Raw genomic sequence first — 25,940 nt, forward strand, 5'->3', positions numbered from 1 at the left:
GAAGGGCTAGCGCTCGAAACGTCAGCCTTTTAAACTCTTTGTGGTGGCTAATTTACATTTTCAACTCAGTTATACTCTCCCGCCAACGCAGCACTACAGTTTCTTTAGAAACTCACACCCTTTAACATAAGAATTGGCAGACAGTAACTAGAATTATTGCTGAGATCTAAGGAGTGAAAGGTTTAAAAAAAAAACCCTCTTGTCAGCCCTGACAGACTAAACAGCTAGGGCCTGTTTACATGGAGGTGGGGGCGCCTAGCCGTGGTCGAAAAATAAAACGCGTTTACATGCAATCTTACAACCCCGGGGTGCAGGGGTGTTGTTGCGCTTGCAATTAAGGAGTTTGAGCAGAGGCGTCCCAAGCTCACATATCGAAAAAGACGAAAGATTAATTCTCGGACACATATGTATTTATTCATGAAAGCGTCACGCGTTGTGTTGCGCGGTGTTTGGTTTCGCGAGAAACCGTTGACTTAATACGTTATACGGAATAGTTTGGGAAACCAAATATGGTCGATTTACAACGCTAAATATTCCGAAACGTGAACATTTTACACTCCTTGCGGTTTCTGGTGATTTCTGCCGTGAGACGGCTAGGAAATGTACAAAGTTTTAAAATACGTTTCGCTTTTGAGCTTTTTTACCATGAACGCGACCCCGGCTAGGCGGGTTACCCCACCTTGACACGTTTACATGGCAAATTGTCATCCCGGCTGAGAGGGTTACCCTACCTGGCACACCGGGTAACCCGCCTAGGCGGGTCACCCCACCCATCATGTAAACGTGATCAAAATAAAATTAGAAATTATATGGATAGGCGAGTTACCTCACCTACCCGGGGTCCCCTACCTCCATGTAAACAGGCCCTTAGTTTTGTTGTTAAGAAATCCAAACACCCACACTTTTTTGGTAATATTCAGGACACTGGGGAAAATTTGGCGAACCAGATTAGTTGTTTTTATTCTATTGATATTGATGAGCTACTCGTAATAATCTAATCCCTTGGTGACTAATAGAGAAATTATCAACCAAAATTTTTTATCTCAATTGTACCAAAAAAAAAAAGTATTTAAGACTAAGGTGCCTTCTGAAGCAGTGACCACTGCAACTTACATTGTTTTCTGCTGGTGTATGTAGCCAGGGACATCAAACCATCAAGATTGTCTGTGCTCGGATCATTGCATAAGAGCTCCCTTGCGCTCCTATTTGGCCGAGAAGCAAGAGAGAGCTAGAAAACTAATAATTAACTAATTTTTCTTTCCCTACGTCGCATCCCCTCGTGAGATGGAAAAATTTGGGGATGAGTCACTCATTTTCTCTTTTCAATTACAATAAAATTACCACGTGAGTGAAATGTTTTGAAGTAGCTTCGTAGTTGAGCTTTATCTCAGGAGCGGTGAAGGTGCGCACTTTTAAAACGTAAGTAAAACAAAGTCCTCTCAAACCTAAGGTTTATTTAGAATTGCTGCGCACCAATAATATTAGCTTAACGAATACGTGGGTCTGTCTCTAAATTAAAATTCAAAACAGCTTGTTGAATGACAGCAAAGTCACGATTTTAATGTTCTGAACCTGAATTAGAAATGAGCTCAGTGCCGTGAAGCGAAAGCTGTATTTCCTCTTACTCCTAACAATGCTGAAGCACTTTCCGCAAAGTTTTATAGGCGGAACAATGCCTTATCACTGCTGTTAGTTGGCCCTGACGAGTGAAATACAATTGTGCGACTTTTGAGGCATCCCCCCGAATGCAAGGTACATTTACTTAAAGGTGTTTGAAATTTTCCCATTTTATAGGTTAAAGTGAGTTTAACCATAACGCTTATGGCAAAGGCAAACAGCGCAAATAACCATTTAACGAACACGCTTAATCCTAAAATGCTTTAATCGATGCCAATGAAAAGTTCTGGAAAGTCCCCTATTCGCAGTTCAAGAAAATATTTAACTCAAGTGTTAAACAACCGAGAGCCAACAAGGAAAGTGAAACCTTTGCTATTTGCCGTGGTTTTTATTCCCAAGATTTCTATTCATGTAAAATATATCTTTAATTTACAACTTAGCTCTCGTCATCGACTTGTCTTTTTCCTCTAAATTTTAATTAAATATTCAACCAGTTGTTGTTAAATTGCAGAGTAGAATAATTTAATACAGAGTTCATAATTTTATTCTTCTTTTGTTTGAACTGATCACCCGAATTTATAGGATAATCTGCCAAACTTAGTGTCTTATCTTTCTAAAGAAAATTTAAGCCTTCTATTGAGGATAGCCTGTTTGAGTATTACCTGATGCTCAGAGGATAAAATTCTTACAAATTGTCTCTACCCGTGCCTTGTTCATTTTACGTCGAATACCAATTTGATTAAAGCTCTAATAATATACACGAATTATTTTCTTCAGTTTGATTGCCTGCCCGAGAGAATTGTGGTTTTTGCTGAATGTGATGCAAAAGAGAAATAATATAGTGCAGAAATAGTTGATTCATTGCTAGAATTCGTAACAGGCCATTTGGCTAGGCTTTTTAGCGGCATGAAAAAATATTGACTTTTCTAATGCAGTTTGGAATACATAAATACATGTAAGACTACAAGCTGCATTCGTCTAATGAGCTTCAGCAATTTTGTGGCGCCTTGAAAAATAACGTGCTTATTTTTACCAAGTGGTACTCAAAATCCTGTGATCACCTGTAGAAGTTTGTGATTCATTCGCCCTCAGTCCACTGCTGTGCTCTCCGTCAGTCAACTTTTTACCTGTGAAATTGTGTCCCTTTTATTCTTGATCATTGTTCAAACGGCCCAAAAACGTGTATTTTTGCTATCATGTCATAACTTACGCCGGTATTATGAAACAAAACTGCTCACAAGACATAAAGAGTTAAATCTTATGATTAAAAGAACAATAGATTGCAACGTTCAACTCTAGGTGATTAAAATACGTAAGAAATTAAAAATAAAAGAAAAATAAAAATAAATAATGATCGTAAATAATAGGTAAAAAAGAAAGAAGGAAAGAAAGAAAAAGTATAAAAGACCACAAAGGGATAAGATTATCCACAATCAGGCTTCTTTCCATTGTGGCCAGACGACCCAGGACAGACTTTCGTCTCCTAGGGTGCCTTGGGTTTGCACAAGATAAACCTTGATCACTGAAATGTCCCTTCACTGAGAAAAAAAAGATGAACTAAAGAACAGTTAAGTCTCTTCTCGCATTTTAAAAACTGCTCACACGATCTCAAGTTGGTCTTGAAAAATATAGTATGTCTCGAATCCACCTTCCAGTCCTTCGATAATTTTGACCCAGGTAACGTTTTGCTGCATTATTTATTCGTCTCGAAAAACTGGTCTGGGCCGGCAAGGTTTGACAGATAACCCGTGATCCACTCCGGAAGTTAATTGTTCACAGGATATTTTTAATAGTGACTAATATTTTTGATGTTGACGGGCTTTATTTAATCTTAAGGTTTTTCCGGTTTGATAAGCTGCCTCTCCCTTCATTGAGACCATCTCGCTATCAAGAGGTCACGCAATTCAAAATGAAATAATAAAAGGAAGTTTTACTTGCTGTAATCCAAAAAGAAATCTATATATTTATATAAACTTGATAATTGTTGGATCGTGTACGGCTAGTTTCTAGGCCCGTGTGAGTGAAAGTTGTAACTCATTGAGTTGCAATCGTGCAAGTGGCCCTGGTGACTAAACCATTTTAACCCTTTCAAAAGCTTTTACTTTTTTCATGGTTTTTTTCTTTTCTAGTTTTGACAGTTTTTTTGTTCCTCTTTACAATTCAGAATTCTCCATCACGAGAAACCGCATGCCGTTTGTGAGACGATGACTAATGACACTTCAAGTTTCCTCCCTCTGTGTGGTTCATTGTTGTGTCTCTGACTGACGGCAGGCGTTAACAAAGCAATCCCAGCAATCGTTTGAATATTCAAGTCTCGTCGTTGGAATAGCTCTCCTTTTCACGCAATTAAGGTACGTTCAATTAATTGAATTACAGTAATTTCTGTTGATGTTTCATGTACAGTAAATCTTACTTTTGAAGTGATCAGTTGTCGCGCTGAAAGGTTTTGAAAACACTGGCTCTGATCCTGAAACATGCTCAGTAAATCGTATCACGCGCTACAATCTTATATCTTATCAAGAAGCGTATGGTTTTTGTTAAGAGACTCAGTTACCGAGTGAAACACATGGAGAAAAGTAAATGTGCTGGATAATATTCAGTGCTATTTGTCTAGGTATAAAGACCGTGAAACCTTCAGAGGCAAGATTATTAGCTTTATGAATTAAACCCAGATTGTTTCAATGAAAAGGCTCTGATCATAGAAATAATAACAAAACAAATGAGAAACCTAAGAGTAAATACTTTGAATACAATAGGCTCAAGTCAGACATAGCAGTTGGTGGTCCTTCACGCGAGGTGTCCCGAGATAACCTTTCTTGACCCGTGATCTCGAATGCTATTCGCGAGGCCTAAGTTGACAGTTAAAATAATTATTAGAAGCAGTTGGTAGTCCTCCACGCTTGGTGTCTCGAGATAACCTTTCTCGGCCCGTGATCCCGAATGCTTCACGCGAGGCCTAGGTTGGCAGTTAAAATAATTATTAGTACCAGTTGGTGGTCCTCCACGCGAGGCGTCCCGAGATATCCTTTCTTGACCCGTGATCCCGAACGCTACACGCGAGGCCCAGGTTGGCAATGATATTGCGTCTTCTTTTAAATCTATATCTTTACCGTAAGAAGATTTAATCATTCTAAAAATGCGCTTTACTTTTACACTACTCAAAATCCAGAAACCGCAAGAAATTTGCTCCCACTTTCGTTAACAGTGTTAGCAGTTTTCCTAATCGACCAGTTAGGAGCAAGAAAATATTCGCATGCTTTCTCTGATCAGAATGACAAACATGTGATCACTATTCTAAGCACTTGGAAATGAAAAGACAACATAACTTTGGGCCGGCAGTGCTACTGTGCTGCGGGAGATGAGATGATTGACAGCTTCCAAGTAGAAGTAGCTACAGCCTGGCGTTCTTTGTTTCTTTATTTCGTGTCAGTAAACAATCATCAGTGCAGGATCAGGTGACAACAAAAGTATGGTCAGGGAAACAAATCTCTTTACCTTGAATCTGATCAGAATCTGTCAACACAGACTGTGTTGAAATTGAAACAGCACCGTTTTATTGCAGTCTTCCCACGTGAATTTAGGAAATCATAAACTATGATATGACTGATAGCAGGTAATTTAGTGTTAACAACTGGGTTAAAAACGTAAATTAGCCACCGTAAAGGGTAAAAAAGCTGACGTTTCGAGCGTTAGCCCTTCGTCAGAGCGATGGTATGATATGACTGAGCCGTGAGTGGGTGCAATACTTACACATTGTATTAAGATATAAAACAATATTAAGACTTAGTAATCAAATAACACATTTTCTTCTAATTTTTTATTTAATGCAATGAAACATTTGTTGTTCTCTTCAGTTGAGAGCTGAAACGTTTTGCGATCTTTACGATATTAATGATTTCAAATTAGTCACTTCATGTTCTTATCTGTGTGTAGAAAGAAACAATGATATAGGAACTTATGACTTAATAATAGTTTTTGCTCCAGTGTAATCTTAAAAAACAAAATTAATGATCAAACTATGACCGTTCAATACAGAATTGCATCCATCTTCTTAGATGAAGATGTCAGCTCAAGGAATTTGTCGTCCGGCTCTTCTGCTGAAACTGGCAGCAACCTACAAAAACATGTGCTCGTGTCAAAAAAAACTTTCACATTCTCTTTGACGTCCGTTTAATTTTCATTTTTAAGGTGAAATAGTTGCAAAAAAACGATGTCAGATGTATTAGATGTTCATTTGTTCATGATAACACATTTTTAAATCCAGTGGGCAGTAATTAAACACACGGTGAAATACTGATCGACAAGTATGTATTGCAGGCCTGAAAGGCAGTTGAGAAACAAAAATAGTTTATTGAATGAAATATTTATACCCTGGTTTTAGTTCGGTTTAAATTCATTTTTCTAATCATGTGGATTTCGACCTTCATTCCGCTCAAAGCTTCATAAAGCGCATGTTTCGTGAAAATTCAACAGAGTAATGATAGTTCACTTGAAAGAGGTTTTTGTAACTCCTGGATATATCTATATATTTGTCTACTGCGTCCATTTGTCATATTTATGAGCTGTGTCTCGGCTGAATGAAATTGACATCACGCTGTGCACATTTCTTGATATATCTCTCCCGCCAGTGATTCTATATACTGCGTATTTTCTGTTTTAATGTTTTATTTGGCAAGTTATAGTTTCTTTTCGCTCATAATTCCTCGGCAGATACGACCTACTTTTTTGAATTTTCGTTTCTGCTGGTTGGGCTGTTTGTAGCGTGGGTAAAACAGAGAAATGTCCTGTAACATTTGAGAACCACATGTGAAGTATATTTTTGAAATGAGTAATGTTGAAGGTGGTCAGTTTAAACCATATACATGTAGGCTAACCCTTGTCTTGTCCACATCGCTTTTGTTTCTGCAGGATTTTACTGAGATGACGAGATATTCTGTTCGTTTTGGGATCAAGGTAGGAATATATAAATATATTGTTTGATTCTCATTTCTTTAGCTGCTTTTTAATTCCAGTATTTCGTTTATGTAAAATGAGGCAAGTAAAAATAACCTTTTACGGGAGAATACGATCGCATCACATTATGGATCTGTATAGCGAACAATTCTCAATTTTCACTTAGTGTGTGAATTTCTTCAAAGATTTTGCTGACGGTGTACAAATATTTCAAATCTCGAAATATTCACTATCATGTCATGATGAGAACAGCTGGTGATGATGAAAGTTTCAAAAATTATTGAGATAATGGAATGTGGGCTTCCCGGCTTCGGGACCAACTGATCTTCCGTTGGACCACGTGAGTCTCATACGAAACGAAGAACCCTATACAGAATCACAGTCCATTTTTTAGCAGATTAAGATTCTAGAGAGGTTAAAGAAAGCCAGAAAAAAAATTGTTATCACAACGCATGTTTCTCATACAAAAACTTGGGAAAACCTAAATTTTAAAAACACTTAATATGGCTTCACACTGTGATATTTGGGGGGCAAAGATATCAATTGGTTGAGCAGTGGTTGTGGGAAGCTAATGAGACCATGGAGGTTCATAGTCGGTTTTTTTTCTAAATATGTTGTTTTATTGTGTTTGTGTTTGGTAGAAGATTGAAGAGTTAGTGAAAACCCACAAGTACTTGTGTATTTAAAATGTGAAGTATTTACTTGATCCTCTTATCTTTCTAAGAAGGATCACTCAAATCCTTTACTCTTCTGGACGGCGAGAAACTGAAATAAGAGTAAAGGTTCAATGGTAATGACTACGTAAAGGCAAACTCTTCTAATAAAGAAATTTAGAATAACTGCGGAGAATTTAATTGCTATTGATCGTTTAATGATTACTAGGTTACGGTTTTAGAAGCAAAATGTCCATGCATTGACGTCATTTCCGGCTGATTTTGGTCAGTCTGGTTGAAATGGCTACATGACTGTCTTATATTATCTGTATTATATTGTCTATATTTTTCTATTTTCAAATGAGGGACGGAGACATGTAGCATTTTAATCATGTCTTTCTTTCCGTCAATTCAGATAATCCGAAATCTTCTTTGAAAGCGGCACAAAGATCACTGGATTCAAAAAGTTTGAAGAGTTTGTGAAAAACGGCAAAATTCTCCACTGTAATCCAATCTGTGTAAGTTCATCCTTGCTTTTTGCTTTGTTTTTATTTTTCAAATTGTTTTTCTTAGGAGTGGAGTCACCACGAACTTATCAAAACAAGAACCAGCGAAAATTATCAGCTCGCTTGTAAACTCCACGCGCGTTCAGCGCGCGCGATTTTCGGGCGGCTGTGAACCGTCAACACCAAGTAACGGCGCAAATATGTTTTTAAAAAGATCTTTCAGATATAAAGAGAACCACTTTGAGAACCATTTAATACACGAACTATGGTACCTAAAAATGAATATGATCTGCTGATTCACGAGACTCTCCCTCTTTTATAACTTGTCTCGTGCTTCTAGTTCTGTGCATGTGGTGTCACGTTTAACTGGCCTTCATAAACTTGTCCGCACGCTGTTCTGCCAATTCTTGTAAAGCGGGTGCGTGAGGCCAACGGAAGAGATTCCTGCTGGTAAAACTACACTGAACTGATTGAACTAACCACAATTATTTGGTCGGAGAAAGAGAACGACCGCCTCTGATACAGCAGTGAATAAAACGCCTGTGTGCAAGATGAAAAATACTTCTTAGAACCACAGACATTTTCCTGAGAGGCCAGGAAACAAAAACCTTATTATATCAATCACCTGAGGTAAAAGGATGCAAATGCGAAAAAAAAAATCTTTGGAATAAGTGTCAAGGGTAAACATTACTAATGTTCCTGTCATACCACAGGGCGTTAGAATGTAGTTTCCTTTGTTTCTCCAGAGGTGTAACCGAGGTGTAACGTCTCACACGTGTGAAATTTTTATCAGTCGTTGCTTATTCTCTTTCTATTGTACGGAGACGTCAGTGTTTCTAAATCTGGAAGTTATTTTAATTGTGATACAGGGATTGATTTCATGTTTTCCTTTCAATTATTGTTGAAAGTTTGGCATTTTTTCCTAGAGTTAACGAAAGGTGTCTTTCCTTCCTGGGTTCGTAATATTGTTATTTAGACGTCTGACGTCACAAATTATGACATTAGTGGAGGGAAAGGAACTATTTGTGGTGACAAATATTTTTATAGAACGCAATCAGTGCTGATGATTCAAGACACTTTCGATCAGTAGTTGAAAAATTGATTTCCAATGCAAAATTCTATTTCAGTGGCGATTATCTAAGTCAGCCACGATTTTTCAGATATTCTATATTTTAGATATGTTTTTAGTTATTAGCTTCAGAGCTATAACCGATTGATTACAATTGCGGCACATTGCAATGGTAATTATTTCTCTTACATTATTGGTACAATGGTTTTCATCGGTCGCCGCCGCTTCCGGTTTTCTTTAACCTTAAAATTTGCACTATTACACACCATTATTTCTGCCTATATACTGTTCTAAGGCTTGAATAAAAAAATCTCTTGCCACCGGTTGCTAATGTTCCACGAGTGTCCACGCAAAAACCACTTTACTCCGCGCAAAGTACGCGCACGTTTGATGCGGTTTGGTGTCAATTCATCAATTTACTTGTCAACTTGAAAATCAGCTTGTGATCTGATTGGCTGTCGCCTGACACTTTTGCGTTTCCATTGTTATCTTAGTCCGTTCCATTTTGGTCAATTTATTGATTGAAAATGTCCATTTCGGTCGTGTATGTCCCATTAAGAGCGCCTTTGTTTCACTGTTGTTTTTACAAGAATGCGTGAAGGGATAGAGAAATATTGCCTCAGAGAATCAGCGGCTTGTGGAGGGAATTTCACTAGAATCGCGGTAGATTAACAACACGGATTTTTATGGTCTTATTCTTGTAGGTTTGATAGCGTCATGCTTTGGTGTTTCCTGTTGATCGGTTGCTTTTTCTTGATGTTTCAAAGAGGTAAGTTTGCAAAATATTCTTACAATTATCACACTTTTGCCGAATAGTCGCTGAAAATATCCAAGCATAAAACAAGCCAGCGATCTCCTGTATGCTCAATATTACTGTTTGAAATCCGTAAACACAACAAACCAGTAATTTCAGCACGTATTGCGCTTAAATCAACGATGAACGATCCACTACACTCCAAGAACTTTACAATCTGGGGTCAGTGTTTAATGTGGATGATGTTTTTGTGCAGAATCGTAGCGATTTCAATCGCGGACATAATGTCATTCGGCAACAATTGTTGTCCAACTACGCACCATTTATTTCGATGGAAGATTTCTTAAATTCGCTGAACGCTCTAAACATTATCGCGGTAGTAATCTAAAGTTGTACTTTCGTCGCCCGTCATCCTAGAATATGAGAGCTCTTAAGATGATTGATTCTTGTAACCCCTGATTTGTTGCGAACTCTCTGCAGGCCTATAGATCGCTTGTAAATAACTCGAACGTTTGTTGCATCAGGGCCCGCTGAGTTAAATGGCGTCACCATCCTGACTCTTCCCTGTCCCGTAACTATAGTCACCCACACACAGCTGAGTAATTAAACAACGCTTTTCAACACGTGAAAGTCAGAGCTTTCTGTAATCAGTTCAAGAAGCGATCAAAGCGATTATTTGCGACATTGTTGATGGCATGTTTCAAACGATCGCATTTATAACCAGTCGTTCGCTGATTACTATGAAGTTAACATTGTTTATTTTCCTTCTTCCTCAAGGCTTGGCTCAGGGAAGTTCATCGAATACTGATCCGGGTGGGGGGAAAACTCCTCCATTAGAAATCGTAGTAAAGCTAGGATCGGACGCGATTTTACCGTGCGATGCTGTAGACGCAGATCGATCGCCGGACCTCATAGAATGGCGAAAGAACGGATCGAAAAGTCCAATTTTTATGAAGTTCATGAGCTTCAAACCTCACATTGATTCGCGCTATTCTCGCCGTGTTCACATGATCAATACTTCTGCAATTTTGCTTTCGGGAGCAAAGGATACTGATGCGGGAATATACCGGTGTAGAACGATGCAATCTGGATCTGAAAGTACGATCATAACTCATGGAAGATGGGTCGTTCTCAAAGTCATTGGTAAGTTGACCCACTTGTATTGTACAGGAGTAAAGTAATGTGTATGACGTCTTTGGGACGGGAGTGGATATTAGCGAACAGGTGCTTTACATTGTTCATCCGGTTGTAACGATACCTTATGATTTGGTTCTACCTTTATTTATCAGAAATCTTGTACACTAAAATGTAATTGAACTGTCGACATTAATGTCAAGGAGCGTAGCCTGTCTCTTCTCAAACATGAGGATATTAATTCTCAGTAGAATTGTAACTTTATCGGTTTAAGTTCTGCGTGACACGCACAGGACACGTTTCCGATTCTTAGCAACCCGCTGAGCGAGACGTGCTTTGCTTGGAGGAGGAATCGTGCGGTGTCTTGTTCCGCCATTGTTTTGAATCTGTTTCTAGTAGTCACGTCATAAAATCCCTCACCAGGAGACTCTTTATTAGTGAACAGCTTAATTCGTCTCGTCAAGGTTTCTTTTCCTTCTAATGTTTGGATTTATTGATTTGAAGTCTCCATCAAGTAATGACGATTTCCCGAACCGCCTCACTACAAATTTTCGTCTGTTAATATGACAGTAATTTCACAATGTTTCTTTGAAAACGCTTGGTGAATATATTCATGGTGGTTAAAATTCCTGAGTGTCTTAAAAAAACTTTTGTTCGTGTAGCGCTCCCACCCAAAGGAAATGTCATTTCTACCCAATTAATTAAATTATCATTTTTCATTGAGGCGGCATAAAATAGCAGTGACATCAGGTTTTGATGTTAAAAACTCAGAGTTTTAAATCAGCGTGGAAGAAATCCTATTTTTTTTTTTTTTTTTTTTTTTTTTTTTTTTTTTACCATATCCCGTTAGAAGAAACTCAAAACCTGTCTTCTGAGATTAAAACGGCTTTGAAACTTTACGTTTACGCGTCGGTTTGAATCTCTTTACACCAGTGTGAACAATTCGGAGTAAAAAGTTTCTATTGTAAAACTTTGAAGTTAAAAGACGCTTGAGTAACCAAGCGTTTCGACCCCCGACTGAACTAGAAAATTTCGTTGTAATTCATTAAACAGAATTTTTCTACGCCGTCTCCGCTGCAATTTTGAATAAATAACCAGTACTGACGGTTTAATCTCAGATTCTAAGCTTCGTGTTTGTGAGGCGCCTTCCTAATCCCTACTGATTGAATGTGCATTGTGATTTTAGAACGCTGGGGTATTACGATATAAGGACATAATTACTATGTTAGACCGACAAAGCCTTATAGTTTGGCCAGCAAAATATTCAACGTCTGTAAGAAATATTAAGAATTAAGTTTAAACTTTATCCCCTCTGCAGGTGACAACTTTAAGGCAAGTTAGATTAAAACCATTCACGACTTAACTTTAAAATGGAGAGTACTATTAAACCCCTTTCCATAAGACTTTCTCACCCGCTTTGTGTGGAAAAGAATACAGCGAAAAGAATGTAACACAAGCCTTTGAGTCGGTTTTATCGTGGAAGAACGTTGCAACTTTCTTTTCAGGTTGAAAAGTGGCTTGCTATCTCAAGTGAAGTTTGATTATTGAAAGTTAAGAACTACTCAAAATAATTTCCAGTTTTATTCGAATGTATTTGAAAAAAGTTTTAATAACACTAAACTGCAAACATTTTTCGTCACCTTTCTTTGAACTGTACAATTTCAGTTGGATGTAAACTAACGTTACTTGCAGCCGACTCAATTCTAATTCAACTGGTGTAAGAAATGAAAAACAGCGAACAATAGGACTAAACTACAACTGGATTTATTCGGGGCAAAGTATTCTTTTTGACCGCGAGAAACAGACCGATTACCAATCTATCGCCCTGCTTTAGAGAAAAACTTTCCCGCACAAGCAAATAGTGCGTGCAATTTAATATCCTCTGTTTGAAAAGGTTTTACCAGTTATTGACCCAACTACCGACATTTTGACAGTAAGTCTTTGCTTGTCACATCCGATGTTTTCCTTTCACTCCACAAGAAGTTACGTTGCGCCTTTGGAATTCATATTATCCCAATTAACTTTTCTTTATTCCATATTTCGTTTGGAAACGATTTTCACTTTGTTGTATTTACCTATGTGATGAGGTGAACACGGTCGATATCCAAAGCATATTTCGCGAAACTTTGTTCGTAAAAGCATTAACTTAGACTCAGGAAATGCAAGAGTTCATTTTCAAGATCTAATAACGTTTTTGTTTGTTCAAATAAAAGAGCAAACCGACTGACGTTTATTTCAAAAACATTGTAAGCCCCCTTGTAATTGCCATGGCAACAAAACGTGCTTGTGTGATTAAGGTGCCATGAGCTGTCAGCTTGGAGGAGAGAATTCACGGGTGGTCAGTTGATTTATCCTTTGAAAAGCAAGTCTTTTGAAAAACTGTCAGGTTAAAAATAATTTGGTCAATATATGAACACGCAAGGGAAAGGACAAGATTCACGATACGTAACTTTGCAATGCAGTGCACTGAGTTTCGGCCGAATGGACCCAACCGATCGGGAAATTTAATTATGGCTAAGATGTCCAAATTTAAATCATTGAATCCTTCTTTAAAGCCATGAACAAACAGAAGCATCGATCACTGCCGACACTGCACAGGAAACTAATAACAGTGGAGGTCTTGTCTTTTGTACAAGTTGATATAGCTCTGAGATTTAGTTTACTTTCTTATAGCTAAAATCTCTCTCGTTTGTCGAGTCTCCAAAACCAAATCTGGTCTGTTTTCATTTATTCTGAGACGGCACCTCGTTGTTTTGTAAACGTCCGTCTGAGGCAAACAATTCCCATGCCAAGATAAATAAACTTGTTTAGCATGTCAATTAGTTTACAATGAAAAAGCAAACAGTCCCGGGAGTGCTGAAAATTAACCAGAGTTTCTGCAACACACAAATGCTTTAAATCATTATGTTGACTACATATGCGAAAACAAAAAAATCTGACCTCAAACTTCCTAAGGCACCCGGGTTTCATAGTTGTTGACCAATTTTGTTCACGTTAAAAATTCCGCTTTCCTATGTGGGTTAATGCTGTGACACATTTTAATCCCTAATACAGCGTGTGATCAATAACTTTAATTAACTTGGTAGTTGTAACTTAAAATTTTTGCCATAAGTGTTTTAAATCATCCTAATGTTTTTCTCCCCGTTATTCTTAAATTTAAAAGCCTTGTACTTATTTACCTCATTACCGTCTTATAACGATAACGTAATCCTATATTTAAGCTGATAATTAACTAATTCATTCTTTAAGTCTTATGATAACCATTAATATTTCGGCTTTTCTCTTTCACGGTTTATCAGCCCCTTTGTCGGTCCCTCCTTTCTTCTTAAAGAAACCGCTGGACAAAATAATTGCTAACGAGAGCGATTCGTTGACTCTGCTCTGCTTGGTTGGGGGTACTCCGGAACCGGAAGTGGAGTGGTTTAAACACGGGGCACCTATACCATTCGAACGCGCCTCTGTCTTCCCCGGAAGTCGGCTCACAGTGACAACTGTTGTGCCTGATGACAGCGGTCGATATCAGTGCTCATCGGCTAATTCTGTTGGGCAACTTCATCACGTGTTTGAAGTTACCATTAAGCGTAAGAACCGATTTTTTTGTTGTCTACAAATTCATCACAGCACTGTGTATATACAACCATCATTTGAACACCACCGCGAAACGTACTTCCTTCTAACTTTTGTTTATGTGTTGCTTGCATCGCCTTTTGACAATTGTAACTCTCCATATTGCTGAAAAGGGCATCTTAATTCATGAACAGATTTCTCAAAAGAACCCAAGAAATTTTTCCCAGTTAGTCTTGCTTTTCATGAAAAATGAAAAGGAAGAAAAACAAACTTGGAAATTGTGCTTAATTTGCTGACATTACTAACCCACGGTACTCTTTCCTGCAGTTTGGGTAGTTCTTTGTATGTCTTCACTTGTTACCTGACGCGTGTTACACAATTCTTTCGAGCTTTTATTGTGTTTTATGTTGTTGCAATTTTATTACTCAGTTCTGGTCGTTAAAGTAACCTATCTAACTTTTGCCCCAACTTAAGTACAAATAATTTCTTGATAGCTAACATGATATACTCAAGGAAATCTGAGGAGCTGTTTTATTTCGCTTCAACCTATTAAACTGTGAGCTTCACACTATATTGATGTGAATTTGAAGAATGTTAAAAGGTTTTGTGGGATCGAAATGGTCAAAGTTGTACAATATTCAGAGATGTTGAAACAGATTTCTGACACGTGAGATATCGAAGACGTTTTTAGCTGGCACATAAACTATTTTCAGTATCCTTGCCAATTAAGGAAAATTTTGTGCTTCCCTCACGAGACCTACACCGCTTCATCCGGTGTCTCAGTTACACTTCAGTAAACGATAATCTGCACCACTGCTTTGTCATACTTAGGTCTCGATTAAATCCGTCCAGAAGACAAGTGTCCTTTTTAAAACTTACTTTCTTCCTTCCTATTTTTGTTCCAGTTCATTCCGCTTCATGTAGGTTTGAGCACGTATTCTCGCGTGAGAACGAATTTTTGGTTACCAAACATTTAAATCACCCAGCTGATGATTAATAAGCGTATCATTGAAGTGGGGTTCACATAATTGTCGCTTTAAAAATGCAAATTTTAATATTGGCAAGTGTTTACGATCCCAACACTTTAGGTTCAATGTTGTATTACTTTTCTTGTTATTAGGAACCTATTAAGTGTGGATAATTTAGTGCTCGGGTTCTATAAATTAAAGAAAAACAAAATAACAAACAAAACTTTCGGGAAAATTTGTAGTGGAAACCTTACCACAGAGCCTGACACGAACTTCCCTAGAAGTTCAAGAATCTCATCCTGTCTCTCTACATATTTCATGCCTTCACCTCACCTAGGTATTGAGATTTTTTCATGGCAACATTCCATTTTTCCCAGGGGCCCTCTTACGAGTTCAAAACAATCTTGGCGATATTTTATATCTTTTCCAATCATTCCTTTTTGGCTCCATTGCAATACCTTTTATGTTTTTAAACCAAATATTAGACTTGAGTTAACAACACGTACTTTTGTGGTGTGAGTCATTATTTTTACTCGCTCATCCTCTTCCGGCATTTCCTAAGATAGATTTGAGCGGAAATGCTGTAGATCCGTCAAAAGATAACCTAACCCACGCACTCAGGGCTTCCTACAAAGTGTTCAGCCTAGAAATTTGAAAACGATGCTCTGAATAGTGCTCTTACAGACTAAGTATCCTAAATGTGAATTTGTTGTGATTAATATCATTAACGAGTGAGTTGCCATTGGTTCGTCGAAAGGCTTAAAGGCAGATTTTATGGAAAGTTGTTGACATTTCTCCGATCAGACAACAGGAATCTTTTAGTGCAGTGTAACTCGATACACTTGGGGAAAGTGGGTTGTTTTACACGCAAAGCTTGCTGAACAGAAAACAACCCCGATAAGTTCTCCTGCATGACTGGTTTTAAAGCGAAAGGAACAGACTGTGTTGGGATGCTTAATATCGTGTTGATAGTGGGGATGTGTAGCTCAGCAGTGCTAGCTCAAGGTATGATAATAATGCACGTTCAATGATCAACCACTGATGCACTCAGTAGCTGTCTTGATCCCTCAATGAGTTGCGTTGGTCGAGAGGTTAAATGAGTTTCTGCGACTGAGGAGCGGAAGATCATCTTAGTATGGACCGATCAGAAGATATTTGAACATCATTGTGCGTTGAAATAGTAAGCGGCATCCTCTACCAAAGGAGACAGGAGTCTAAATGCAACAGCTCACCTGAAAACACTATATCTCTGGTAACACATCAAGCCTCAAGTGTTGTTGTCTACCCGCTAATCACAGGCTTATATGTAACATTGCCTTCTCGTCTATTGCTTTCGTTTGAGAATCTCCAGCTCCAATTCTGCTCATTCTGAACGAATCAGTCTTAAGGTAGCAAGGAGTCAGTTTCATAAATCTTTAATATTCTATATTTCTACGAGTTCTTGAATGGAACGTTCTGTTTCAAATAACTTTAAAAGGTCGATGAGAGGTCGCGTGCTGGAGATTTTAATCTCTGTTTGATACAGTTTCGTGTTACTGGTATCCGTCTGAAAGAGTCGTAGGCATTTTTGCCAAAATTTCCCATGTTCTCGTTATTTATCGTTAGCTGGACGGTAGTGAGCTTAGCATACCTTTCTAAAATTATGTGTTCAAAAGTTCCCACAAGTCTTGTGATTTATCGTTTCATCCAAGACGATCATTCACGAAAGCTAATTAAACACAGTCTGTTCTTTTGCTTCCCAGTAACCTGAAGTAACGTGATCCACGCTCTTATATTTTTTCATTCACGCTTTTCCATTCATACATGAATTGGTTGTTGACACTGCACGCCAAGGATGTCTTCACCAGCACACTTGAAAACATCCCGTTGTTACATAAAACACAATTTGATCTTGCTTTGCTTCCCTTCGCTGTTTATGTTTCAGGGAAAGTTGGTTTACCATCTCGTCGAAAAACAGTGGTTGAAAAATATCCAGCGGTCCTTGACTGTCTCACTGATACAAACCTGCCGAGTGAAAACGTCATATACAGTTGGACTAAAGATGGTGCAGATGCTGCATCAGACACACGGGCCACAGTCATTGCTTCCGGTGCCTTGTTTATCAAATCAACCCGCAAAACCGATTCCGGTGTGTACCAGTGCACTGCGAAAACATTTGACTCAAGTGGCCTGGTTACCTACCCTGGGGCCAAAATACTCTTGGATGTTCAATGTAAGCAATGGATGAAGTAACTTTGCTCACTTAATTTATTATTTTTTTTTATCAAGCAGCTGGTCTGGGTCTGTTTGTTGATTCAAGATGAATATTTGATTAACCAGATACTTTGATGACTTTCGATTCTATCTCATTTATCTCAGATACCCCTACGGTTGTCGAAATGCAGGACACCGTGGCAGTACCCGAGGGCTCTGATGCCCGGTTGCCGTGTATCTCCGTTGGAAACCCGAGCACTTCTTTTACAAACTGGACGCGACTCGGTGAAGACCTGCGATCACGTTCAAGGTTTGTTGTGCTGGAAAAGGGTTCGTTACTGATACAAGATGTTCGACGCACAGACGCGGGGGAATACGCTTGCACTCCCTATAACAAAGTGGGGCCAGGAGAAACAAAAATAACAAGGCTTGTCCTAAAAGGTAAGAATTCCTACAATTCGCTTTGACAACAAAGCTGCTCTCGCCTAGAATCTGATGTTTTTCCTGTCTCTATTTTATCGCAGTTGTTCCAAAGTTTATAGTTGCACCTCCAAGTATCATGACGCTCAGAGTGGATGATGACGTCACACTGGTCTGTGAAGCTACTTCTGATTCTACTCCCACGTTAAAGTGGGAACGCGAAGGAGAACCTTTCCCAGATGGCCGTACGGTCAGACAGGGGGGCAAGCTAGAGATAAAAGGCATCCAGAAAGATGATTATGGGGTGTACACGTGTATTGCTACATCAGCTGATGGACAGGCTAAACATTCCACAACTATAGCCGTCATTTGTAAGTCGCACACTGTAATTTGTCCAATGTTTGAGAAATAGATGCCTTAATCGCGTTAATTTTGTGTTATTTTACAGCCACTCCCAGCAAACCCACGATAATAAGCGTTCAGTTCAACGACGCGACGGCCATGATAACATGGCGGCCTGGGTACGATGGTGGATATCCCCAAAGGCTGGAAGTCTGGCACCGACTTACCACTGATAATGATTATGAATGGCTCAAGTCACCTACTCTACCAGCTAGCGTGACGTCATACCAGATCTCAGACCTCCAGCCGGAGCACCCTTACTTATTCAGCATCAGAGGAATCAACCGAGAAGGGGCTGGGGACTTCAGTGATATTGTGGAAGCCAAAGGCGTTCCTCCAGTCATAAATCGAACGCCTGACAAACCAGGTAAGGTCACTAACCCAGTTTCTGTGAGACCATGTTCCACACAATTCCTGCCAGTTGAAATGATACACTGCAATTTGTAGTCGCTTGCTTCTTAAGGGGTACATTTGTTGTAAATTAAAATTTACATCTTGAGTGTAACTTACCCTTCTGTTTCTCCGTAATGACCTCATGATTTACAAATTTATTGACGAATTTGCATTCATTGTATTTGTGCTAATTTGATGATTAAACTGCGGAACAATCTTATCAATCAAAATGTGTAATTTATTATTATTTTTCCAACAGGGAAACCTTTAGCTCCTCAGAATGTTGTTGTTAACATCACTAAGGATGGATACTGGGTCATATGGTCCTACTCAGCTGTACCTGGTCGGCCGATTGTGGAGAAGTTTGTCGTGGAGTACAGTGAAGGAAATGGATCATCCTCTTGGCGTATGGCAGATGCTGCTGTCCCAACGGATCGCAGAAAGTACTTGTTCAACGCAGAAAAAATAGAAGCTGGAAAGAGCTACGACTTCCGTGTTTTTGCATTTGGTGCGAACGAGTTTAGTGAGGCTGCTTATGTGTCCAAGACTTATAAACTTGGTGAGCTCTAAATCATTATTTTGGCCATAAATTCTCACGAGAATGGCGAAGTAGAGTTCTCATTTTAAAACTACCATGTTCGGTAGCCAATAAGAAGCCTGGGTGAAGATTTTACAGTGCAATCTTGAAGGTTAAGCTTTTCAATTCTTTCGGTGATTGTAGATTTCCGACGCCTTTTCGCCGGGTCTAGGTCTGTGAAATTGTTTTTCATTTTTTCAGTCGTTTTTTCTGATGAAGTTTGTCATCATCTGATGTTTTAGGTTCTCCAGTCATCGACAAACGTTCCAGTGACGATGACGTTGTTCCCATCGTAGCTGGAGTCCTTGGAGCCATCGTTGGTCTTTTCCTTCTCGGCTTAGTTTGTTTCTGCTTCATTCACAGGAAGAAATCCAGAAAACACCGTAAGTTGAATTCTAATGTCCTCTTCATTAAAAGGTGCAAGCCACAGCACACTTCATACACCAATCAGCTCTTTTCTTAATAAATAGTGAATGACGATGTAGCCTTAGGGGAAACTTGGTTTCTGATTGGCTGTGCTTGGTTATATGGTTCCAGAGTCTGAACCGCGAATCTGTAAGGCCGCTGAGCCCTGATTCACGCCTCATATTTATATTAGCGTCTTTAGGGTATTGTGGATGATCTGCTATAAGGTTTTTAAATGATTCTTTTTGTAAAAAAAAGTCCGGTAAGGATTTAGACGTTTGTTAATTTCTCATTTCTCTTTCAGACATAAATAAATCCGGGGACAAGAAAGTTCATTTCATTCTTCCAAACAGGTACATTTCTACAAATTGTTTATTTACTGCTATGAATACAAACCCTATGGGACCGTGGCCTAAAAAAGATTATCAAGTAAATAGATAAATAAGAAGACGACTATATATCAAACTGTGGTTTGTTCCGTATTATGATTGGCTCATCAAGAGCTAGTTTATTAACTGCATCACATTGACAAAGAAAAATTTTAGAACTGCATTTTCCCATTTGAAAACTCTTGTTGTCGAACCGCAGTACTTTATCATTGAATTAGTCAGTACCCTTCTTTTCAAAAGCCCAACCGTTCACACAGCGCGTCTCTAAGTTACATTATCGTGACAAGTTGATCTCTTTGAATTTCTTGGCAAATTCTCATCGGCATAGCCTGGAGATAAAAATATAGATATTTGAAATTCGAAAGGCACTACAATAAATTTGATCTCAAGACAGTTGACGAAATTGGCGATTATTTTCCACGATCGCTATTTTTTTGTAGTTGAGGAAAGATTCGATATGTTGTAATTCTTGCCAATGCTAACGTACATTATTCACCTGTAAAACAATTATTGTGGCTGGTATGTAAATTAGACTCGATTCAATCGCTTTCACTCCTTTTTTATAATTAATGCCGACTAGAAAGTCATCTTTGTCAAATTTATGACAGGTGTCATTCACTTGATAGCTTTGTTGGTTTCCAAGCCAGGGACAGGCATGATAAATTTATTAAAACAGAAAGACGACCTAGTCATGCAATAATTATAACTATTTGAGGAGTTTCTGTTTCGGGATCGATTACTCGTTCAATTGTTAAATTTCGAAGAGTTTCTGAGGTCGTGATGGGAAATTTATTGAGGTAACTTAGTTAGATCATAATTCGCCTGTTTTTTTACTGTTTTGTTTTCTTGGCGTGAATTTCTGATCGTATTAATTATAAAAACATTGTAAAGTTAAGATTTGCGTTCTGTTGGTAGTGTCATTCTGTATTTTTCACTTAAGAACAAGAAAAAATATTTGTACCCAAGAACTCAATGAATTTCTGGTTGAATGAAGTGATAGCTGGACGCCTTGTTCATCGTCAATTCTCAAAATTAATCACCGATGGCTTTTTCTGTGTAATGACCCATTAGAGTAGAAAAGCGATTGTAATTTTGTTTTAAATTTACAAAGTATACCTGTAATAGTCTTTTCGGTGCCGGAATGATTTCTAGCAGTTTTATCTGTAGCCATGCAACAATGCCTGAAATAATCTCGAAAAAGCCGACTGGATTCAATCTCTCCTATTAGTCTGACAGTCGTTTAGTTCACATCAGTGACAAGTTAATTTGTAAGTTTCATTCCAAACTCCTTAGTACAGCCAGTATGATGTTCACGATTGGACTGCCCTGGCTCATTTATATTCATCAAAGGGTTGATTATTCACCAAATTTCCGAACGAACAGAGGTTTCTTCTGTCACTTATTCATATTTTGAGATTACTCTTTTTCAGTATAAATGCTGAAATATTTTTTTTAAACTGTTAATTTTACGTTTTAGCCGAGAATCCATAGTGCAAACAATTTGCATGATACATGCAAAACCCAAAACCCACTCACCAATTGAACGATATGAGAAAGGGGAAATTTGAAGACTTTTATGTGAAGTGTTTGGTAACTTGATATGTTCTTTGAAGTTTTGTGAAGTTGTGTACCGTGTTTGCGTCATTGAAAGGTTTTAAGATCTAACCGATGTAGTTAATATTTTATGACCTGTTTTATAATATCTTGACATTATTTTCAGTCCGTTAGAAACATTGTACTCCTTTTTTCTCTTTACAGCACAAGTGAAGCTTTTGAACCCGAAGATTCCGAGGACGACTTCCTTGATGCTGAAATTAAGTTGCGTCCCGAAACTGTCCGATTTATTCCCGATGATAATGAAGGAAGAGACGACGATAAATATGCAAAGATGAAACGAGAAGAAGACCTGATCTTATCGGGTCATGACGGTCGGTACAGCGGAGACATGTTACGTTATGCCAAGCTAGTAATGAGCGCATCACCGCCTCAATCGCCAACAGCTTCTGAGGATTCGGAGAAAGTTCATTACTTTGGTGACTTGGAGACTCGGGACGGCCAGTCAGGCTGGTATGACTGTACCTTAGCAAAGCCCGCATCCCGCGAGGTACGGGATTCGTACGATCAATTCTGTAGGCAGCCCGACATAGGATCGCGGGATTCTATTCAAATATCTCCTCCCGGATTTGGACGAAAGGCTTCATATGAACAGTTAGGATCTAAGGCTCACGCTAGGCAGAAATTTGGTTCTAACAGCAGTTTACCAGAGAAGAAGTTAGAAGTTAGCATGCTCCGTAACCCGCGCTTTCAACCCATACAAGAAGAAATCCCGCGGGGCGGGGATATCCCTCGAGGTGGCGCACCACTTGGGAGAAGACAGCCCCATCATTGGTCGACTCCAGCAGTTTTCACCAGAAGACAAGATTCAAACAACAACAGCGATGGAAAGGGTTCGGATTCTGACTCGGGAGATTCCTTGGTACGAGGAAGAAAAGGGAGACGACACAGACCTCATTCGTTATACGAAGGAAAGCTTCGGCCGATTTCGGAACAGGATTCTGATTCAAAGCTCCGGTGCACGTGTGATGAAGAGGACGAATCGGATGAGGGGCTAAAGTATCCAAAGCAGAAAGGACGAGAGGTCAATAGCACGTCATCACTGGGAAGGAAACTCACTGAGCATGAGTCATCTTACCTTCATTTAGAAAGGTCTGACTCTCAGAGACTTTCCTTTACTGATCAGTTAAAAGGTTGGGGGGAATCTTTATTTGCTGGCGAACCTTACGACAAACACTCAAAGAAGGACAGACCCTCAGTACCTCCAATCTATACGGACTCGGAAAATAGCGTGTCTCCGGCAATTTCTATGGTGTCACTGTCGGAGACTGAAAGTGACCGTGAAATCGGCCAGAAGCTTTACGAAAGTCAGCCGAGTGGTGCAGCCAACAACCGTCAATCTGACGTAGGTGCACTTCCACGCGCGGTAGCAAATCTAAAATCAGTTGATTCGGAGTCGTCTTCCGATGAACGTGGGAATTCAGGAAGTCGCGATAGATCAAAGAAACCTTCGCCGCCTGTTTATAAGGAGAAGAAGCCTCCCTCTGTTACAGATTTAAACATAAATCCCATTGAGCCAGCAAATTCAATGGACCAGCTTAAATTGTGTGATCCTTTCTTCCAGGAAAGACACAGAGTTTCTAGATCTTCTTCAAACGCGTCAAGTGGGATTTGCTCAGTGATTGTATCATCCAGCGAAACAAACAGCATTGAATCACCCAGAGATACTTCAAAACGATCATCCCGCTCAAGCGACCGAACTTCCACAGACCGAGCGTCGAGTGGTTACGCGTCTTCTCGGGATAGTTACGACAATCCTGATCGGATAAGACCTGAGGATTACTCAAAAGCGCACGCGCAAAGGCGTTTGAGAGGTAAGCGGCTTTCTCCACATGGAGATCCATATGAGTTGGATCCTTCATCGAGTGAAATGGAGGAGTTAGATACGGAAGGAGCATCATATGATCCAAAAGTCTACGAAGATCTTATGATGTTACAGCAAGAGATGGGTGTTAACTTGGACGGCAGTGATTCCAGTAGAGAAAGCCTCAAAGAAATGGAAAAACTGTCCAATACAGAACTTCTGAATTATTCCCCTGAACTGTCTCCAAAGAAATACAAAGTTGATCAGTTGAGCGACGCAGAGAAAGATCAGCGGTGTTCCAAGCTAATGGAGGAGTATAAGACCAACAAGAAACTGCAAAATGTTAGGGCCAGCGGCAGTCATGTGTATCGATCGTGGGATCTGTAACGGAACTGGAGGATTGAAATTCCTGACTGAGTTCACACTACACCTCTCCGAAAAAAAGGGTGTGATAAGATCTTTGTGTCTGGATGACGTTACGCGTGCCAGGTGAGGGTTTATCTCGAGTTTGGAGGCACGCGCCTAGATTTGTTTTTACCACAACTCGAGCAAAGTCGTGGACAGTTTATCCTGATGCTCTCCCGGCGACCTTTGCAAGATTCAGATCAAATCCCGGTGACCTTTGCAAGATTCAGATCCAATGCCAGCGACGTTCGCAAGATACAGCGGAATGATGGGGTAAATTTTAATAAAGCTCCCGCTAAAACGCAGTTATGCTCTGAAAATTTTTAAAAGTTGATGTTCGGGTGAATTCCTAACTCCAATCTTTATTTATTGCGAAGTTTGAAGCAATTGTTTAATAGTCTGTTTGGATATACTTAACAGGCCATTTAAGTCGTATTTTCTTTTAGTATGTTTCAGAGTAAGCATGTGATCCATTATCGGCTAGACTTTTTCAGTATCGAAATCTTTTCCTCATGGAAATCTTTCGTGTCTGGCTCCACTGACGTTTGTAACTGCAAAAGCAAGTGTTCATTCCATACATTGTACAGAAAAATAATCGAATAATTTCGAGCTTACAAGAGTTGTCGACTTTCAATGATTGTGTAAAACTTTGGTAAACAACTTTTTGGATAATTTGTGTGAAGTTTATATACATTAACAGTTCTGTTATTCTTGCTGAGTTATTTTATGCTAAAGTGCTTAAAGCAATTTTTTTTACCAAGCAGAAGTCATTTCGCTGAACCGGACATGATATTCATTTGTTTAAGTTTGGTTGGTTGTTGAGTAATTGTCCACAGATGATCAAGGTTGATTTTTAAAACAATGGAAATTCAAGTCATTAATGTATCAAATGAACAAAGATGATACGCTGATAATCAGTGTAAGATAGTAACAACGGCTTCAACATTTATAAACAGTTTATCTAAATAGTAAGAGAAACAATTTGCTAGTTTTATATGCTAAGTGAAGATTTTAAGATTTAAATTATATTGTTCCAGTTTTTTAAAGGGAAGCGCCACTTTCTGTAGATATCTTTAGGATACTAAACCGGTTGATCTTAAAAATTTCGATGAGGTAGTTGCATTCGGTGCTTTCAGCTGGTTTACGAAACGCAAATAGGATAGGAACGTATGAGATGATTTCCGACAAGAAACAATCACAAAACAAAACGCTAAAATAAAGATGTAATGTTACCAAGTCAGCTGCAAACCTGAATAAAATAAAAGAGTTATTTTATAATTGTACCATTACTGAGCAACTTATCAATCACGTCACCTTTGTGACAGAGCCACGTGATTAGCGCCTCAGCACGAGCGTTTCTTCGCCCACTGGAAAGCACGAAGCCTTGGGCTACGCTAGCCTTCGAGAGGTCTGTAGGGGATCTAGCACTGATAATTAACGCCAGACCTTGGAAAACCTCTCCTTGACTCGCTTTAAATCTTCCCTGCGACGGAGAAATGCATGTCTTGTAGCGCTCAAAATGAGAGCCTGCTCGAAAGCTGTATATTTAAGGAATGGCGAATTTAAAAAACCAAGACTGCGAGACTTCTGCTCGAAAATATGAGACCCAGACTGAAAAATTTTTAGCCACTTCATTCCTAGTGGTTTTGTTTTATCCAGACTACAACAAATTAATTTGTGAGAGGAATTTGCGTTAATCTCTTTTGCGTTCGTTTTTGCGTTCCTTTACCACCTTCAAATTTGTTGTCGCTTGCCTGATAAACATTGCATTTTACCAATTTTAAGTCAATTGAACGCGAGTCAATTGACAAACTGGAATAGCAGAATGTTTTTCCACTCAGCCTGAACAGTAGTGTTGTTCCTTATCTCACCCATGATAGAGCCCAGGCCGCTAAGTGACCTTTCCTGAGCGTCCATGCCATCTACTTGTACAGAATGTCGGTGTCTTAGTTTTCCGCATTTTTTAAGCATTGCTCTCCACTCCAAATCATTCCCTCTGTTATTGTTAGTTGCTTTATCGATAACCCTGGCCTGGTAGTCAGTTAACACCCCTATCTTCAAGTGAAAACATTTCGTTTCGGAAAATATTATTTCAAGTCAATATTAAGGGAGCAACG

The 25,940-nt window shown here is 39.0% G+C and overlaps 1 protein-coding gene across 14 annotated transcripts; it reads left to right on the forward strand.

Annotated features, from left to right (window-relative positions):
• Window positions 1-1,585: 1,585 nt before the first annotated feature.
• LOC113686348 (protein turtle homolog B) lies at window positions 1,586-25,104 on the forward strand. 14 transcript variants are annotated; one of them, XM_027203958.2, is made up of 15 exons: window positions 1,595-1,752; window positions 3,782-3,968; window positions 6,526-6,570; window positions 7,639-7,741; window positions 9,503-9,567; window positions 10,330-10,695; window positions 13,986-14,267; window positions 17,146-17,433; window positions 17,580-17,855; window positions 17,939-18,205; window positions 18,283-18,603; window positions 18,889-19,188; window positions 19,449-19,589; window positions 19,916-19,964; window positions 21,759-25,104. In XM_027203958.2, the coding sequence occupies exons 5-15, from the start codon at window positions 9,516-9,518 to the stop codon at window positions 23,803-23,805; spliced, it is 4,389 nt and encodes a 1,462-aa protein (XP_027059759.2). In that variant the 5' UTR covers window positions 1,595-1,752; window positions 3,782-3,968; window positions 6,526-6,570; window positions 7,639-7,741; window positions 9,503-9,515; the 3' UTR covers window positions 23,806-25,104. The 14 variants fall into 14 exon arrangements, with proteins under 14 accessions (XP_089065534.1, XP_089065536.1, XP_027059759.2 ...); XM_089209408.1 differs by lacking the exon at window positions 13,986-14,267 and having other exon boundaries at window positions 1,586-1,752; XM_089209406.1 differs by lacking the exons at window positions 1,595-1,752; window positions 3,782-3,968 and adding an exon at window positions 5,123-5,230.
• Window positions 25,105-25,940: the final 836 nt, after the last annotated feature.

This window comes from Pocillopora damicornis, chromosome 6 (genome assembly GCF_964200805.1).
Source record: "Pocillopora damicornis chromosome 6, jaPocDami1.2, whole genome shotgun sequence".
NCBI classification, from domain to species: domain Eukaryota; kingdom Metazoa; phylum Cnidaria; class Anthozoa; order Scleractinia; family Pocilloporidae; genus Pocillopora; species Pocillopora damicornis.